The sequence below is a fragment of the Nansenia antarctica genome (genome assembly GCF_963989245.1).
Source record: "Nansenia antarctica genome assembly, chromosome: 5".
NCBI classification, from domain to species: Eukaryota; Metazoa; Chordata; class Actinopteri; order Argentiniformes; family Microstomatidae; genus Nansenia; species Nansenia antarctica.
Window position 1 is genome coordinate 76384631 of NC_137690.1, and position 19190 is coordinate 76403820.

The 19190-nt window shown below is 51.8% G+C and overlaps 1 protein-coding gene across 1 annotated transcript in view; it reads left to right on the forward strand.

Moving 5' to 3' along the window:
* akap9 (A kinase (PRKA) anchor protein 9) overlaps positions 1-19190 on the forward strand; it is a 123861-nt gene that overhangs the window by 12900 nt on the left and 91771 nt on the right. The window contains exons 2-9 of the mRNA XM_080531994.1: positions 744-977; positions 6395-6439; positions 7549-7623; positions 8530-8559; positions 8761-8817; positions 14239-14394; positions 14897-15115; positions 15946-19107. Coding sequence (XP_080388120.1) covers positions 744-977; positions 6395-6439; positions 7549-7623; positions 8530-8559; positions 8761-8817; positions 14239-14394; positions 14897-15115; positions 15946-19107 — 3978 coding nt within the window. The remainder of the gene's footprint in view (positions 1-743; positions 978-6394; positions 6440-7548; positions 7624-8529; positions 8560-8760; positions 8818-14238; positions 14395-14896; positions 15116-15945; positions 19108-19190) is intronic.

Genomic DNA, 19190 nt, shown 5'->3' on the forward strand with positions numbered 1-19190 from the left:
TCCCCCCCCTCCTCTCCTCCCCCCTCCCCTCCCCTCCTCTCCCCTCCTCTCCTCTCCCCCCCCTCCTCTCCTCCCCCCTCCCCTCCCCTCCTCTCCCCTCCTCCCCCCTCCTCTCCTCTCCTCCCCCCTCCTCCCCCCCCTCCCCTCCTCTCCCCCCCTCCTCTCCTCTCCTCTCCTCCCCCCTCCTCTCTCCCCCTCCCCTCCTCTCCCCCCCTCCCCTCCTCTCCTCTCCTCTCCTCCCCCCTCCTCTCTCCCCCTCCCCTCCTCTCCCCCCCTCCCCTCCTCTCCTCTCCTCTCCCCCCCTCCTCTCCTCCCCTCCTCTCCTCCTCTCCCCCCCTCCCCTCCTCTCCCCCCTCCTCTCCCCCCTCCTCTCCCCCCCCTCCCCTCCTCTCCTCCCCCCTCCCCTCCTCTCCTCTCCTCCCCCCTCCCCTCTCCTCCCCCCTCCTCTCCCCCCCTCCCCTCCTCTCCCCCCTCCCCTCCTCTCCTCCCCTCCTCCCCTCCTCTCCTCTCCTCCCCCCTCCCCTCCCCTCCCCCCCTCCTCTCCTCCCCCCCTCCCCTCCTCTCCCCCCCCTCCTCTCCTCTCCTCTCCTCCCCCCTCCTCTCCCCCTCCCCTCCTCTCCCCCCCTCCCCTCCTCTCCTCTCCCCCCCCTCCTCTCCCCCCCCCTCCCCTCCTCTCCTCTCCCCCCCCTCCTCTCCTCTCCCCTCCCCTCCTCTCCTCTCCCCCCCTCCCCCCCCCCTCTCAGCTGGCTGAGTACAGGCAGAGGAAGGCGAACTCGGATGGACAGAAGAAGGAGAAGAAGAAGAAGAAAAAGAGGAAAGGAGGAGTGGAGGAGTCTGAGGGAGATGGAGGGCGGGGGGGAGGCAGGGGGGAGGCGGGGGAGGAGGGGGGGAGGGAGCCCCCCACCGCAGAGTTCACCTTCGCCAGGACCCTGAGGAGCGGAGAGACCGTCACACACGACCAGACCTACACCATAGAGGTACGACCTTTAACCCCTGACCCTGACCCTGACCAGACCTACACCATAGAGGTACGACCTTTAACCCCTGACCCTGACCCATCAAACATGACCAGACCGACACCATAGAGGTACGACCCCTGACCTTTATATATAATAACTGTGTTGTGTTAATGTAGAGACAGAGAGAGAGAGACAGAGAGAGTGACAGAGACAGAGAGAGACAGACAGAGACAGAGAGAGACAGACAGAGAGAGAGAGAGACAGAGACAGATGATTATAATAAGTGTGTTGTGTTAATGTAGAGAGACAGACAGAGACAGGTGTGACAGGGTTCCACGGGTCCTTGAAATCCTTGATGAAGTTTGTGAATTTGAAAAAAAAAATCAAGGCCTTAAACGTTTTTGAAAATCAACATGGGTCATTGAAAGTGCTTGAATTCCCCTCTCTCTCTCTCTCTCTCTCTCTCTCTCTCTCTCTCTCTCTCTAAAAAACATATCTATATTAAAACATGTTTTACTTAGTCAACTAGTAAATACGTCTCTGTATTGCCTAACTTTACACATATTTCACAATATATAGTTTTGCTGTGCTGTGGTAGAGAAGGCAAGAGACCATCTAGTGTTCTCACATTCAAGCCTCTCTTTTTAATTGTTGTCTGTGAGCGGATAGTTCCTGTTATATAAATTCTCATCTAGATCTGTCTCAAACTATGCCGTGTTGGGTCCTTGAATTTGAGGGAATTTGAGGGAATTGAGTCTTGAAAGTCCTTGAAAGGTGCTTGAATGTGATGTTTCAGAAGGTGTGGGACTCCTGTTACTGTGTTGTGTTATGTGGAGAGGGAGACAGAGACAGAGATGATTATAATAACTGTTTTGCGTTAATGCGGTGGTAGAGAGGTGGCAGACTGCTGCGATGCTAAGTGCTACGTGCTAATGATGATGTCCTGTTACTAATGAACATAATTATCTCATCACATAACACGTCTAACCCACCGGCACCCTCATCACATAACACGTCTAACGCACCGGCACCCTGCTACTCTCTGTGCTGCATCATCATTAGCTCTGTCACCCTGTTCCTCCTAGTAATGGTGTTGTTCATATCCTTATATCATTGTGTGGGTTGGTTTGTAGTGAAGAAAAACAGAAAAAACACAGCAGACATGAAACACGAGGGACTCTCTCTCCTCTCCTCTCCTCTCTCTCCTCTCCTCGTCTCTCCTCCTCTCCTCTCCTCTCCTCTCTCTCCTCTCCTCGTCTCTCCTCCTCTCCTCTCCTCTCTCTCCTCTCCTCGTCTCTCCTCCTCTCCTCTCCTCGTCTCTCCTCCTCTCCTCTCCTCGTCTCTCCTCCTCTCCTCTCCCCTCCCCTCCTCTCCTCTCCTCTCCTCTCCTCTCTTCTCTCCTCTCTCCTCTCTTCTCTCCTCTCTTCTCTTCTCCTCTCCTCTCCTCTCCTCTCCTCTCCTCCTCCTCTCCTCTTCTCTCCTCTCCTCTCCTCTCCTCTCCTCTCCTCTCCTCTCCTCTCCCCTCCTCTCCTCTCTCCTCTCCTCTCTCCCCTTCTCTCCTCCTCTCCTCTCCTCTCTCCCCTTCTCTCCTCCTCTCCTCTCCTCTCCTCTCTCATCTCCTCTCCTCTCCTCTCCTCTCTCCCCTTCTCTCCTCTCCTCTCCTCTCTCCTCTCCTCTCCTCTCTCCCCTTCTCTCCTCCTCTCCTCTCCTCTCTCCTCTCCTCTCCTCTCTCCCCTTCTCTCCTCCTCTCCTCTCCTCTCCTCTCTCCTCCTCTCCTCTCCTCTCTCCTCTCCTCTCCTCTCCTCTCCCCTCCTCTCCTCTCCTCTCCTCTCTTCTCTCCTCTCTTCTCTTCTCCTCTCCTCTCCTCCTCCTCCTCTTCTCTCCTCTCCTCTCCTCTCCTCTCCTCTCCTCTCCTCTCCCCTCCTCTCCTCTCTCCTCTCCTCTCCTCTCCTCTCTCCCCTTCTCTCCTCCTCTCCTCTCCTCTCTCCCCTTCTCTCCTCCTCTCCTCTCCTCTCCTCTCTCCTCTCCTCTCCTCTCTCCCCTTCTCTCCTCCTCTCCTCTCCTCTCCTCTCTCCTCTCCTCTCTCCCCTTCTCTCCTCCTCTCCTCTCCTCTCTCCTCTCCTCTCTCCCCTTCTCTCCTCCTCTCCTCTCCTCTCCTCTCCTCTCTCTCCTCCTCTCCTCTCCTCTCCTCTCCCCTCCTCTCCTCTCTCCTCTCCTCTCCCCTCCCCTCCTCTCCTCTCTCCCCTTCTCTCCTCCTCTCCTCTCTCCTCTCCCCTCCCCTCCTCTCCTCTCCTCCTCTCCTCTCCCCTCCTCTCCTCTCCTCTCCCCTCCCCTCCTCTCCTCTCCCTCTCTCCCCTCCTCTCCTCTCCTCTCCTCTCCCTCTCTCCTCCCCTCCTCTCCTCTCCTCTCCTCTCCTCTCCCTCTCTCCTCCCCTCCTCTCCTCTCCTCCTCTCCCCTCCTCTCCTCTCCTCTCCCCTCCCCTTCTCTCCTCTCCTCTCCCTCTCTCCTCTCCCCTCCTCTCCTCTCCTCTCCTCTCTCCTCCCCTCCTCTCCTCTCCTCCTCTCCTCTCCCCTCCTCTCCCCTCCTCTCCCCTCCTCTCCTCTCCTCTCCTCCCCTCCTCTCCTCTCCTCCTCTCCTCTCCCCTCCTCTCCCCTCCTCTCCTCTCCTCTCCTCTCCTCTCTCCTCCTCTCCTCTCCTCTCCTCTCCTCTCCTCTCCTCTCCTCTCCTCTCCCCTCCTCTCCTCTCCTCTCCTCTCCTCTCCTCTCCCCTCCTCCTCTCCCCTCCTCTCCCCTCCTCTCCTCTCCTCTCCCCTCCTCTCCTCTCCTCCTCTCCTCTCCCCTCCCCTCCTCTCCTCTCCTCTCCTCTTCTCCCCTCTCCCCTCCTCTCCTCTCCTCTCCTCCTCTCCTCTCCTCTCCTCTCCTCTCCTCTCCTCTCCTCTCCTCTCCTCTCCTCTCCTCTCCTCTCCCCTCCCCTCCCCTCCTCTCCTCTCCTCTCCTCTCCTCTCCTCTCCTCTCCCCTCCTCCTCTCCTCTCCTCTCCTCTCCTCTCCCTCAGTGACAGTGGTTACAGTTGCCATGAGCTACTTTTGAATTTCTGACAAAAGCTTCAGATTAAAGGATGAACATGAAAGCAGGCGGCCGACTCTTCTCTTGATTTTGCTGAATCACTTAGAGACGTTTTGGCCAAACGTGGCGTCTGTCTGGCTAATGACACGTCCTCTACAGCGGTGTGGTACGCTATCTAGCAGCTACTCCAGGCTACACGTTAGTCATCATAGGAGAAACACATCCATGCTACGGCCAGGGGCCTCTGGCAGTCACAATGCTACAAGACGGAAGAATTACTACTTTTTAAAATGTATTTACAGTAGAGAAACGGTACAGGGGGGTAGTGGCAAGGCAAGGCAAGTTTATTTGTATAGCACATTTCATACAACAGGGGCAATTCAAAGTACTTTACATGCATTATTTAGTACAAAGTAAGAAAATAAAAATGACAATGAATAAAAGCAAATATAAGAAGTAAATAGATAAAACATTTAATAAGACAGTAGTTAGTGGATAAAAGCCATCGATAGAAGTGTTTGTGTTTAATCATAACTGCTGCAAAACATGAAGGTTTTTAGCTTAGATTTAAATATGTTTAGGGTTTGGGCCTGTTTGACTTTGTTCCAGTGGGGGTGAGGCGGTCTTGAGGAGGGACTGTACAGGGGGGTAGTGCCTAGGACCTCTAACCTCTAACCTCTAACCCTGACCCCGCCCTCCCTGTCTCCTTCTCTTGTCTCTGTCCTGTCCACTCGTGTCGTGAAACAGCATGAATCATTTTTTTGTTGTGTTACCTTTGGGTTTTGCTGTGGTGGAGTCGACTGGTGAGAAATGAGGGGTTGCCGTGGCAACAGACAGCTGCCTTTTAAACAGGTTGCTATGGCGTCTCTGTGTCCCGCGGCCTCGGAGATCAGACCAGACCTGAGGAGTAGATCACAGAGTGAAGTAGTCTCCTATAATATGCCCAGACTGGTTACTATGCTAATATCAGCATAGTAGTTAGCCTCTAAGCTAACCTGAGTACTATATTGCAGACACAGTTAGGGTGAGGTGGGGGAGGGTTGGGGGGGTGAGAGAAAGGAGGGAGGTAGAACACGTGTTCTACCTCCCCCAGCCTCCTCTGGTGTTCTACCTCCCCCCAGCCTCCCCTGGTGTTCTACCTCCCCCAGCCTCCCCTGGTGTTCTACCTCCCTCCCCCAGCCTCCCCTGGTGTTCTACCTCCCCCAGCCTCCCCCTGGTGTTCTACCTCCCCCAGCCTCCCCTGGTGTTCTACCTCCCCCAGCCTCCATAGGTGTTCTACCTCCCCCAGCCTCCCCTGGTGTTCTACCTCCCCCAGCCTCCCCTGGTGTTCTACCTCCCCCAGCCTCCCCTGGTGTTCTACCTCCCCCAGCCTCCCTTGGTGTTCTACCTCCCCCAGCCTCCCTTGGTGTTCTACCTCCCCCAGCCTCCCCTGGTGTTCTACCTCCCCCAGCCTCCCCTGGTGTTCTACCTCCCCCAGCCTCCCCTGGTGTTCTACCTCCCCCAGCCTTCCCTGGTGTTCTACCTCCCCCAGCCTCCCCTGGTGTTCTACCTCCCCCAGCCTCCCCCAGGTGTTCTACCTCCCCCAGCCTCCCCTGGTGTTCTACCTCCCCCAGCCTCCCCCTGGTGTTCTACCTCTCCCAGCCTCCCCTGGTGTTCTACCTCCCCCAGCCTCCCCCTGGTGTTCTACCTCCCCCAGCCTCCCCTGGTGTTCTACCTCCCCCAGCCTCCATAGGTGTTCTACCTCCCCCAGCCTCCCCTGGTGTTCTACCTCCCCCAGCCTCCCCTGGTGTTCTACCTCCCCCAGCCTCCCCTGGTGTTCTACCTCCCCCAGCCTCCCCCATCTCCCTCCTGTGCCCTGAGCTCTCCACCTCAGCCTCTCTAGGCGTTCCTCCTCGGTGTGATCTTGTTAAAGGGAATCAGGCAGCAGAGAAGATTGCTGCCATCACTCTGCTGTGTCACAGGGGCTGTCTGGTGGAACACACACACACACACACACACACATGGCTGTCTGGTGGAACACACACACACACACACACGGCTGTCTGGTGGAACACACACACACACACACACACACACACACACACACACACACAGCTGTCTGGTGGAACACACACACACACACACACACACACACACAGCTGTCTGGTGGAACACACACACACACACACACACACGGCTGTCTGGTGGAACAAGGGCGTCTCCTGATTGGATGTATCTTCACACAGACAGGAACTGACCAGAACTGACCAGAACTGACTATAACTGACTATAACTGACTATAACTGACTAGGTAACTAGTGTTACAGTGTGTGGTAACCATGCTGTTGTGTGTGTGGTAACCATGGTAACAATGCTGTTGTGTGTGTTGCAGCCTGACAGCGAGATGTCCACCACAGCTGAAGACTTCTCCTCAGAGGTGAGACACACACACACACACACACACACACACACACACACACACACACAGAGAGAGAGACACACACACACACACACACACACACACACACAGAGAGAGACACACACACACATACACACACACACACACACACACACACACACAGAGAGACACACACAGTCGTAGATCTGCTGGGCCTAAGGTTGGGAGGGGCCTAAGGTTGAAACTATATTACAGATAATTGGCCCTTACTGCCTGTACGTCCGTCAGTCAGTAACCAGTCATCCAGAGGTTCACCAGACAGTAACCAGTCACTCAGAGGTTCACCAGACAGTAACCAGTCACTCAGAGGTTCACCAGACAGTAACCAGTCACTCAGAGGTTCACCAGACAGTAACCAGTCATCCAGAGGTTGACCAGACAGTAACCAGTCATCCAGAGGTTCACCAGACAGTAACCAGTCACCCAGAGGTTCACCAGACAGTAACCAGTCATCCAGAGGTTCACCAGACAGTAACCAGTCATCCAGAGGTTCACCAGACAGTAACCAGTCATCCAGAGGTTCACCAGACAGTAACCAGTCATCCAGAGGTTCACCAGACAGTAACCAGTCACTCAGAGGTTCACCAGACAGTAACCAGTCACCCAGAGGTTCACCAGACAGTAACCAGTCACTCAGAGGTTCACCAGACAGTAACCAGTCACCCAGAGGTTCACCAGACAGTAACCAGTCATCCAGAGGTTCACCAGACAGTAACCAGTCATCCAGAGGTTCACCAGACAGTAACCAGTCATCCAGAGGTTCACCAGACAGTAACCAGTCATCCAGAGGTTCACCAGACAGTAACCAGTCACTCAGAGGTTCACCAGACAGTAACCAGTCACCCAGAGGTTCACCAGACAGTAGCCAGTCACTCAGAGGTTCACCAGACAGTAACCAGTCACTCAGAGGTTCACCAGACAGTAACCAGTCATCCAGAGGTTCACCAGACAGTAACCAGTCATCCAGAGGTTCACCAGACAGTAACCAGTCACTCAGAGGTTCACCAGACAGTAACCAGTCATCCAGAGGTTCACCAGACAGTAACCAGTCATCCAGAGGTTCACCAGTCAGTGTTGTGGGTTAACAGGTGAACGGCTGCTCTCCCGCGCCCCCAGTCCCCCCAGCGGACCGTCCAGAGGACTATAATACCCATAACACCCTGGTACAGTACCACCGGTGCCAAGATGGCCGCCGCACTGCGCCGCTGCCCTGCACTCTCTTTACCTCAGAACATCTCTGCTGCCGACATGCTGCGTTCTGCCTTCATAACCAAGACCCCCTCTAACTAACTAACTAACCAACCAAGACTCCCTCTAACTAACTAACTAACTAACTAACTAACCAAGACCCCCTCTAACTAACTAACTAACCAAGACTCCCTCTAACTAACTAACTAACAAATACTCCCTCTAACTAACTAACTAACCAAGACTCCCTCTAACTAACTAACTAACTAACTAACCAAGACTCCCTCTAACTAACTAAATAACCAAGACTCCCTCTAACTAGCTAACTAACTAACCACTAACCAACAGACAGGTAATGCCGTCTGCAGGCAGACAGGACAAAGAAGAGGGTTGACAGAATGGAGGCCGAGAGTGAACATGTGTTTGTGTTCTTTATAGGGAGGTAAAGGTAGACTAGAGAGAGGGAGAGAGACACACAGGGATGGAGGGAGGGATCCAGAGGTAAAGGTAGACTAGAGAGAGAGAGGTAAAGGTAGAGAGAGAGGTAGAGAGAGAGAGGTAAAGGTAGACTAGAAAGAGGTAGAGAGAGAGAGGTAGAGAGGAAGAGAGAGAGGTAGAGAGAGAGAGAGACACAGGAAAGGAGGGAGAGATTCAGAGGTAAAGGTAGACTAGAGAGAGAGAGGTAGAGAGAGAGAGAGACACAGGAAAGGAGGCAGGGATCCAGAGGTAAAGTGAGGGAGGGAGCCAATGTCAGCATCATGCTCTGGAACTGCTGCCAGGTCTGTTGTGGTTTGGTGAATGTTAGCAGCTAGCATGCTAGCCACTTGCCAATACAGCTTGTTAGCTTGATGCTAATCTGGCTGCTTTCCCTTCTTTCTCAGGAGGAGGTGGAGGCTCTGCAGCAGCAGCAGGAGGAGGAGGGAGGCCGGGGCCAGGGGGGGAGGGGCCAGGAGGGGGGAGGGAGGGGCCAGGGGGGGAGGGGCCAAGCCATGGAGCAGGGAGGCAGCCTCCAGGAGGGTCTAGGCAAGGCCCAGGAGGGGGAGGAGGGGGGAGATAGCCCCCAGGCCGTGGAGGAGGAGGAGGAGCAGGAGGAGGAGGAGGAGGAGGAGGCTGCAGAGATTCAGGAGGAGGAGATCACAGCCGCCTTCGGCACCGAGGGGGTCAAACAGGTAACGTCTGCTGGGTTGGTTGGGTGGGCGGTGGGGTGGGTGGGGTGGGTGTGTGGGTGGGTGGGTGGGTGGGTGGGTGTGTGTCTCTATAGAGTCTAAAGCCTGGTACACACATAAGGACTCTCAAAATCTTAACAGATTTTTTATCTGAGACAGACCCCACACATGAAGATAAAAAATCTTGGATTGAACAGCCTTGATCGTATTGTGTGTGGTGTGCGCCGATATTCCAAATACAGCACCCCACAGACATAAAGATTATCGTTATGACAGTCTAGACTCTAGACTCTAGAGCAGGGGTCGGCAATTAGGTTTGGCCTCGGGCCCAAAAATGTTTTAGCCACTAGATGGCGGGCCCGAACATAATCAAAGGATAATTTAAGTAATTGATTGTTGAAAAATGTGACACGTTCTAACTTCTAATGCTTTGACTTTTCTTTCGAGAAATGTACACATCGCTAGTCAACTAACACAGCTTGTTTTGTGAGCCTGCTAACAATGTAAAGTAGTGTTATAGTTAACTAGGTAGCAGTCCAATCCATTACGTTGCAGTATAGGCTTGACTAGCGAGTTCGTGTTGTAATTCTCAACAACGTTGAAACGTAGTTTCACCCTTTTCCATAGTTTTGAATAATAAATGTGTGGACTGACGATGTATCGCAGCCTAACTTATTCTAATAATTATTTAACATACTTTTATTCTGAATGATTCCCCCCTCCTCCAGACAAGGTCACATTATTTATTATTGGATTGGTTGTTTGCGTGCCGGGTGAAGTTAGCTAAACATTTAACCTGCCAGCTGGCAAGAGAAACATCATGTCACTCTCCAAAGGTCTAAAGAGGAAAGTTGACGGTGAAAACAGGGCATTTAAACAGGAATGGACAGCGAACTATACGTTCATCCTACCTGTCAATGCAAAGCCGTTGTGTGAGACTCATCTTCCCTGCTCTCAATGTTCCCTTTCTATACATGCGAGTCGTCCTTTTCCTCAATGAATGTGATAAAGACGCACGAGAGGAATCGATTGATGCATAAAAAATAAAAATAAACTGCCTGCGGATTAAAGTGACGTCAATATCACCAGATATCAAGCAAATAGTGACCGATGGGAGATGCCACTTTTCACATTAAGTGAGTACCAAGCCTGTCGTTATTGTATTTAATAACCTAATTGTATTTTGTATATTTTGAATGAATGGCTTATGGCTCATTGTACTTATTATCCCTAATAGCGCGTTTGCTCTGTCGTTTCAGGAGCATAGGCCTACCACCACTTTTGCGCCGATTTTGTTGTCAATGTTTTTCAGAAAATTAAACAGAATTTGCTTTGTTACTGTTCATATGTGTGTTGCAGTCACATACGTAAACATTACGTTTGAATGATTTAATGAGCTGATGTTATTCTTTTCAAACCACACCGCATGTCGGCTATTTCAGCACCACGCCTTGTCCACCTACTTATGATTCACGGGGTTCAGCGTCAGTGCACTTCGGTGCACCCCGCTGCCTGATTGTCTGTGTCATTCACTCTCAACATGAATAAAAGTACAATAAGCATTATTCAGGTGGTGGTAGATTCTCTATTCGGACATTATAGGCGCGGTGTGGGATAGGTGGTGGGCCGAATGCGTTTATCGCGAAGTTTATCTTTTTCCATCTACAGAGTAAACGATCTCTTACATACGATAGTAAGTAATTCTCTTAAGTCTATAACAATTTTGTTTGCAGCTGTATTATGTCGGAGATTTTCACAAACTTATTTTTTAATAGTCTGTCTGCTCAGGTCGCTCTAGTTGATAAACCAATCAGAATTCGAGTACGGCTTCATTAGGACCCCGAAATGTAAACAATGGCTGTTAACCCTAGCAACTGACTGTATGTTAACCCTAGCAACCACGGGGAAATAACGAGATGTGATTAATTATGGAGTGTTGTATGCATTTAACAAACCGAACGGACAATATTACAGCATTTTCAGATGCAAGTTGGACCAAATTTGTACATTGTTCTCTACAGTGGGTGAATCTTCACACTGCAGAAAGCCAAATTGCAGAAAGGGCTGTATTTTTTTTAAAATAACTATAGGTATTATATATATTTGGGAGGGGGGGCTCCCCTGGTGCTAGGAAAAAAAATACTAAAAACAAGAAGGGAAAAGAGCTGGTTTACATAAATAAAGGCTATGTACACTATCCACTATACTATACTGTACAAATAAAACACTGTGCTGTACTCTATGCTATACATATCCTAACATTTCCTATCTCTGAACCTTATGTACCCGAGGGTTGTCATATTGCACATAGTATTATTGCACATTCATTTAAAGTGTCGCAGTTTGCAGGTTTGAAATGTTCACAGTTGTGTTTCAGTATTGCACTTGATTACAATCTAGTAGCTGCCATCAAATTGTCTAGATTGTCCAGGGCCTAGAACCTAGGTATTTGCTGTGTTCAGGGCCTGAATGGCCCTAGGGTAGAAGCTGAGCTTCAGTCTATTTGTCCTTGCGGACATGGTCCTGAACCGCCTGCCCCGAGGGCAGCCGAACAAAGTGTTCGTTCCCAGGGTGGGATGGGTCTCTGGAGATCTTGGAGGCCTTCCTGAGGCAGCGTGTGTTGTACAGCTCTTCCAGAGAGGGGAGGGGGGCGCCGATGATCTTCTGGGCCGATCTCACGACTCTCTGTAGCGCTTTCCTCTCTGCAGCTGTGCAGCTGGAGAACCACTATAAACACAATATTGGCTACCATAGACAATGCTATATGCAGTATGCCAACATACGAAACATTGAAAGAGCCCGCAAGAGAAGGGAAAAATCAGTACAGGAGGCTGCAGGTGTGTTTTATAGCAATATAAGTTATTTATAAGAACAATATGATATAAACAAGCTAAGATTAATATGACATGATATGACATGAACATTATTAACAATATGATATAAACAAGCTAAGATATGACATGAACAAGATATGAACAAGGCATCAATGGGTCAGGGTCAGCCCTGTCAGGTCAGGTCCAGAAGATGTGCAGTGCAGTCCAGGGCTGAGCATCTGGGGTTACCTGGGGAAACAGATTAGGAGAGTTGTAAATAAACTAGGCTATAACTTTGGAAGCATTACTATTACAATGCATAGAGTATCATATGTCTCTCTCTCTCTCTCCCTTCCCTCCCCCCCCTCCCTTACAATGTAGTAGAAGCAGAAGGTCAAACTGAAAATGATACACCACCAAAGCCTAGACTTCTCTGCTCAAAGACTACCACTACGTTCAGCCTAAATAAAAAACCACATCTTCTTCCCGCCCAGTGCATAATATGCAGACGGGACAAATATTTAAGTTTTAGAGCTTGTATACTGCTCCTGCAAAAAAACTAAATGTGTGAAAGGGAGATGCACATGCAAATCTAACAACCTACCATGTACAGACATGTGTCTGTGTTTGCACTGCGAAAACACACTAGTGTTATAAATGTTCTCTAAACACTTGAATCTTTGTCTAGTCTCGTCAATTATAGGCAAGGCAAGTGAAGATACATTTAGTCTTGGGTTTTGTCTTACCAGCTCACCTCGTAAAAGTGAGACGATTGACAATATCAAAAACATGCTTGCACACACATATACTGTAACGTACTCACACACAAGTTAATGTTACTGGTCCCAATTTGGCACAATTATTACTGAAATGATTGAGAATAGACATAGTTGACATTGGTAACTTAGCTATTGTACCCTTTAAAGTTAGATAGCTTGTTAATTCATTAGCTTCACAATCGCGGGTGACGTTTGGTTAGATTTTTCACTAAAATAGCATATTAGAACATGTTTGTATTGACACAACATGACATGGACTTGTTCATTAATATGTGATATGAATTAGTATGACGTGCAAATCTTACCTGAAACATTACTTGACAGTAAAGTTATCCGAAACAACTCAGTCTTCTCGTCTTTCCAGATAATACGTTGTTTACTTCCTAGTTCCGTATTTTGAAGGAATATCATTGGCAGACGTCAAGTCAGGTGACGCTTTAACGGGTTTTGATTGGTTAGCGGCATAGTAGCCCCAATCATTCTCCTTATTAACTTATGGATCGTAAGTTTACTTTTCATAAAACGTTGATCGACCAACGTCTACCAACTGACGGAAACATGTTCCAAAAAAAACTATTTAGCTTATATGAAAAAATCAACTAGTCTGTAGTTGTAGATCGATCATTTCACAAACGAAAGCAGATAGACAGCTTCGGCCCACCGCCTAGGACTGTCGGTCCGATATTGTAAAAAAAAAAAAAAGGGAAAAAAGTGGATTCTCAAAATAATCTGCTGGGCCAAATATTATTGGTGACGGGCCAGCAATGGCCCACGGGCCGCCTATTGCCGACCCCTGCTCTAGAGTCTCGTTCCCCAAGCCAGAAACCTCGCGTGATCAAACGTGATCTAACGTAGTACCCTGACTGACCTGTACGAGGCAGCCATGTGCGACAGGGCAAATAAAGTGCAGAAGAACGAAAAGAAGAAGTCAGCTCGCTTCTTGATTGGCTACATTCCATCAACGTCACAATCGGACTCGCAAGCAGGGTTGCCAGATGGGATTGACATTTTCCACCCTAACCACAGCCTAAAACCGCTAATTCCACCAAAAAAACAGAGCCCATCTGGCAACCCTGCTCGGGAGTTGTCAGGAGTCAGGAGTTGCCCCCACACATAAGGATTTTTGGTCGTAAATATTGAACATGTTAAACATTTACGATTGTCGGCCCCGACCATTTTCCGAGCAGATTGTCGGGAGAAATGGACTCTTAACACACCTCACACCACAGGATAATCTTGTAGGATAATCTTTAGAGCCGTCCACTAATCGGGCGTTTGCTGTCTTTGGTCGGAAGGGGGAAAATCGGCCCGAAATCGGCCAGATTATCTTTATGTGTGTACCAGATTATCTTTATGTGTGTACCAGATTATCTTTATGTGTGTACCAGATTATCTTTATGTGTGTACCAGATTATCTTTATGTGTGTACCAGATTATCTTTATGTGTGTACCAGATTATCTTTATGTGTGTACCAGATTATCTTTATGTGTGTACCAGATTATCTTTATGTGTACCCGGTTTAAGGCAGTGGTTCTCAAACCTCTCCTCGGGGACCCCCAGCCGCTCCACATATCTGATCTGTTCCACCACCAGCTCACCTGATTCAACTAATCAAGTACAAAGCAATTATGATCAGTTGAATCAGGTGTGCTGGTGGTGGAACGTCTGGGGGTCCCCGAGGAGAGGTTTGAGAACCACTGGTCTAAGGTACATCTGCCATTACGATACGTTACCATACATTTTACTCAACACTTCTTGGGTTTAACACGGCAGCCATTTTGTGTCCCCCTGGGTTTAACACGGCAGCCATTTTGTGTCCGTTCCCCCTCAGCTGCAGGACTTCGAGGCGGCGCTGAAGCAGAGAGACGGCATCATCACCCAGCTGACCTCCAACCTGCAGCAGGCGCGCCGCGAGAAGGACGACATCATGAGGGAGTTCCTGGAGATGACGGAGAAGAGCCAGAAGCTGCACCTGCAGTTCCAGCAGGTGGGTCCCCCCTCAGGGCAGGCTGGGTACTGCGGTCCTACTGACTGGAGGGATAATGATAATAATATTGTCTTGGTTTTATCTAGCGCCTTTCACAAACCCACGGACGCTTGACAGATTTTACAGAAAGAAAGTCAGACAGACAAAACAGAGAGACAGCGACAAAACTAAACTAGGGGCCAAAGGCCTTGGTGAACAGATGGGCTTCGTTTGTGTTTTTGCCAATCACTGTGGGGAGAGAGTTCCCTTTCTTCTGGTTTCTTCTGATTGACAGCTCCTCTTCTTATGGTTTTGATTGACAGCTCCTCTTCTTATGGTTTTGATTGACAGCTCCTCTTCTTATGGTTTTGATTGACAGCTGCTCTTCTTGTGGTTTTGATTGACAGCTCCTCTTCTTATGGTTTTGATTGACAGCTCCTTTTCTTCTGATTTCTTCTGATTGACAGCTCCTCTTCTTATGGTTTTGATTGACAGCTCCTCTTCTTATGGTTTTGATTGACAGCTCCAGGCCGGGGAGACTCTGAGGAACAGCAGCCACAGCACCGCGGCGGCCGACCTGCTGCAGGCCAAGCAGACGCTTCTGGAGAGGGACGCGCAGGTCAAAGGTCACCAGGAGAGGCTGCTGGAGAGGGACGCGCAGGTCAAAGGTCACCAGGAGAGGAGCGAGGAGCAGCAGATGCACATCTCTCAGCTCCAGCAGAGCCTCGACGAGGCCGAGACGGTGAGCAGGGTATCCTGGTCTACATTCACATCAGGGTATCCGCGGTGTCTTGAAAAGTATTAAAAGTTGATAAATCAATTTTGGGAAAATCAAGACCCGTAATAAGTATTAAAAAGCCTTTTCACGATTTTATGAGGTCTTGAATTTTGTAGATATTTTTCTGAATTAGACTCTGTCCAAAGAGTTTGAGTCCTAAAAACTATTAGTAAAAGTTCGTGAATTTATTAGTTTTATTAAAAAACAAAGATGAACCGGAAATTGTGTTGTATGATAGTGGTCTAGTCTATTGCAAACTAAAACTGTTAAGTTAAAGGTGACACTGATGTAAACGGTTACAGCTCGAAGTGGCGGTGAGGTCTGGAAAAATATTGACACAGTCTTTAAAAAGTCTTAGAAAGGCGTTGAAATTAACCTCAAGATTCCTGTATCTACCCTGGTGAGGCCGACCCCCCCCCCGCTGTGACCCCCGACCCCCCCCCATGTTGTGATGTGCTTAATATGCCAAGCCATGTTCTTTGTTGTTAGCAGCTAACTAGCGTGCGGCACAGTCAAGATTGCCATTAGACAAATAAATTGCTGTTAGACAATTACTTCATAATTGTCACAGGCCGAGGAGTCTGTAGGAGATGGATTGGGATGTACTTCGTGCTGTGTTGCTGTTGTTTTTTTGCTGTGATTTGTTGATTGCTTCATTTCAAAGTTTCCTAGTATCATTACCATAATGTCCACAAACAAACAGACTCATTTATCCTTTAACCATTTCTGTGCGGCGTACTGTATGAACAGCGTCTGTCCTGTCCATGTATTCTAACTTCTTCCTTTCTTCACAGGTGAAAAGGAGAACGGAAGAATCGTTCGCTCAAAGGTTAAACGAAAAAGACCTTCTGATCGCCGAACAAGAAAGAATCGTGTCTGGCCACGGGCACTCCCTGACGCAGCTCAGAGAAGAGCTCGCACACGCAGGCAGAGGCGCCGAGGAGTCGCTCTCTCAAAGGGCGAACGAGAAAGACCGGGTGAAGTCGGAGCAAACCGCGCTAATCGCAGAACATCAGCGTTCGCTAGCCCGGCTGAAAGATGAGCTCGCGCTGAGAGCGGAGAGCGCGACGGAAGAACGTTCCGCTGAAAAGTTAAACGAGGAGAAAGACCTACAGGTGGCAGAAGAGCAAAGGAGAGTCATGTTGGAACACGACGAGTCCGTGACCCAGCTGATGGAGAAGCTGGAAGTCTCTGAGAAATGGCTGAATGACCTCAACCAGCGGATGGCGGCAAAGACCCAGGAGCTGGAGACCTGCCAGAGTGACCTCTCAGCAAAGACCCAGGAGCTGGAGACCTGCCAGAGTGACCTCTCAGCAAAGGCCCAAGAGTTGGATAACTGTCGTAGTGACCTGTCCACAAAGGCCCAAGAGTTGGATAACTGTCGTAGTGACCTCTCAACCAAGACCCAGGAGCTGCAGAACTGCCACACTGACCTCTCAACCAAGACCCAGGAGCTGCAGAACTGCCAGAGTGACCTCTCAGCAAAGGCCCAAGAGTTGGATAACTGTCGTAGTGACCTGTCCACAAAGGCCCAAGAGTTGGATAACTGTCGTAGTGACCTCTCAACCAAGACCCAGGAGCTGCAGAACTGCCACACTGACCTCTCAGCAAAGGCCCAAGAACTTGAGACCTGCCGGGCCGAGTTGGAGAGCGGCTGTGTCGAGCTGGACGCAACCAGGGCCGACCTCTCCGCCTCGAGGCAAAAGGAGAAGATGTCGTCCGGCGAGATCCAGCAGCTGATGGGCACGGTGGAGGACCTCCAGAAGCGCTGCCACCAGGGGAGCCTGTCGGAGAGCGAGGCCCTGCAGAGGCTGGAGGAGGACCACGCCCGGCAGCTGGACCGCCTCCGGGCGGAGCTGGACGAGATGTACGGCCAGCAGATCGTCCAGATGAAACAGGAGCTCCGGTCACAGCACTCGGGGGAGGTAGAGCGGCTGTCGGAACAGCACTCGGGGGAGGTAGAGCGGCTGTCGCAGCAGCACTCGGGGGAGGTAGAGCGGCTGTCGGAGCAGCACTCAGGGGAGGTAGAGCGGCTGTCGGAACAGCACTCAGGGGAGGTAGAGCGGTTGTCGGAACAGCACCGTACAGAACTGGAGAACCTGCGCTCCCAAGCCCAGGCCCAGCCTGCAGCGACCCCCAGCCCCCCCCCAGACCTTGTGAACAAGCTCAACGCCAAGAACACAGAGCTCCAGGCGAGGCTCCAGGAGGCCCTGGCGCTGTGGGACAAGGCCAGGCAGGAGCTCACCCAGGTGGGCCAGGAGAAGCTGCACCTCCAGGGCCAGGTGGAGGACCTGCTACGGGACCTTCACTCGGCCAGGGAGCAGGAGTCCCGGAAAAGCGCAGCCTCGCGGGAGGAGAATGCAAGAGAGCTGCGGCGGCTGCAGGAGACCGTCAGCGAGCAGAGGGCCCGGCTGGAGGCCGCCGCGGAGGAGGCCGTGGAGGCGGAGTCTAAGCACGAGTCGGAGACGACCAACTACAAGATCAAGCTGGAGATGCTGGAGCGCGAGAAGGACGCCGTGCTGGACCGCATGGCGGAGTCGCAGGAGGCGGAGCTGGAGAGGCTCCGGACGCAGCTCCTCTTCAGCCACGAGGAGGAGCTGACCGGCCTCAGGGACGACCTCCGCCGGGAGAGCCTCCTCAACGCCGAGAACCTCCTGAACGAGGCGGCCGTCAGGAACCGGAGAGTCCTGGAGGAGTTGCGAGGAGGTTACGAGGAGGAGCGGGAGAGGCTGGCGGGGGAACGCGCCGGGATCTCGGAGGAGAGGGACGAGCTGTTACGCCAGATCGTGGCGCTGAAAGAGGACCTGAAGGGGGCGCTGCAGGGCTCCGCCGCGGCAGACGAGCTGGTAGCGAAACTCCGGGGGCTTCAGGTGAAGGTGGAGGAGCTGAGGAAGGGAGGGGAGGCGCGGGTCGGACAGGAGGCGCAGATCCAAACGCTGCTGGAGAAGAACAAGCTGCTGGAGGAGCGCAGCGTGGAGAGAGAGAGAGAGAGAGAAGAGCGCTGGGGCGAGATAATCAAGGAGCAGGAATCCGAAAAACAGGTTTGGTACGAAACCAACGACGCCTTGAAGACGGAAGCGGAGTCCCGGAGCGAAACGATCAAGTCGCTTACGGCCGAGAACGAACGGACGCAGGAACAAGTGGTCGGGCTGAGAGAGGAGGTGGAGAAGCAGAGGAGCACGTTCTCGTTCGCCGAGAAGAACTTTGAAGTGAACTACCAGGAGCTGAAGGAGGAGTACACGTGCCTGGGCGACGTGAAGACGCGGCTGGAGGAGAGGATTCTCAAGGAGACGCTCGAGTACGAGGCGAAACTCGGCGGCCTCCAGGCGCAGATCCGGGAGCTGAGGGAGGTCAACAAACCCACAACGACGGAGGTCAAATCCATCGACGACGACAGAGCTTTAATAGAGAAACACACTACTGAACTAACGGAGAAGCTGCAGGTGGCGTTAAGAGAGAAGGACAGCCAGGCGTCGAGGCTGTCGGAAGTTACAGAGCGACTGACTGTTACAGGAAGTGAGTCGGCACAGCTGCAGGCGGAGCTGAGGCAGGCGAAGGCGGAAACCAAGGAGGCCGTCGGCAAAAGCGAAACCCTGGCGTCGGAGCTGGAGAGACAGCGAGAGGTTCTGAAGGAGAGAGAGACGGAGATAGAAAGGCAGAGAGAGAGGCTTGAGGCGAAAGCAGCCGCTCCTCAGAGTGGAGGTGGTGGTGGTGGAGGAGGTGGAGGTAAGGGCCGGAAGGGGGCGCCTCCTCCGCCTCAGTGCTCCATCTCGGACCACCGCCTCCAGATCGAGTCTCTCCGGAAGGAGGTGAAGACGCTACAAACCTCGTTACACGCCGCGGAATCCGACCGCGACCGCCTCCAGCGCCCCTCCGCCCCGGAGCTCCAGAGCCAGGCGGCGGCGGCTCTGCCTCAGGCTCCGCCCTCCGCGCGGGGGGGGGCGGGACCGGGACCTGTCGAGGGGAGGGGCGGGGCGCCCCCCTTCTCCTCCTCCTCCTCCTCCTCTGCTGTGAAGCTCTCAGCCTCCGGGTCCAGCCG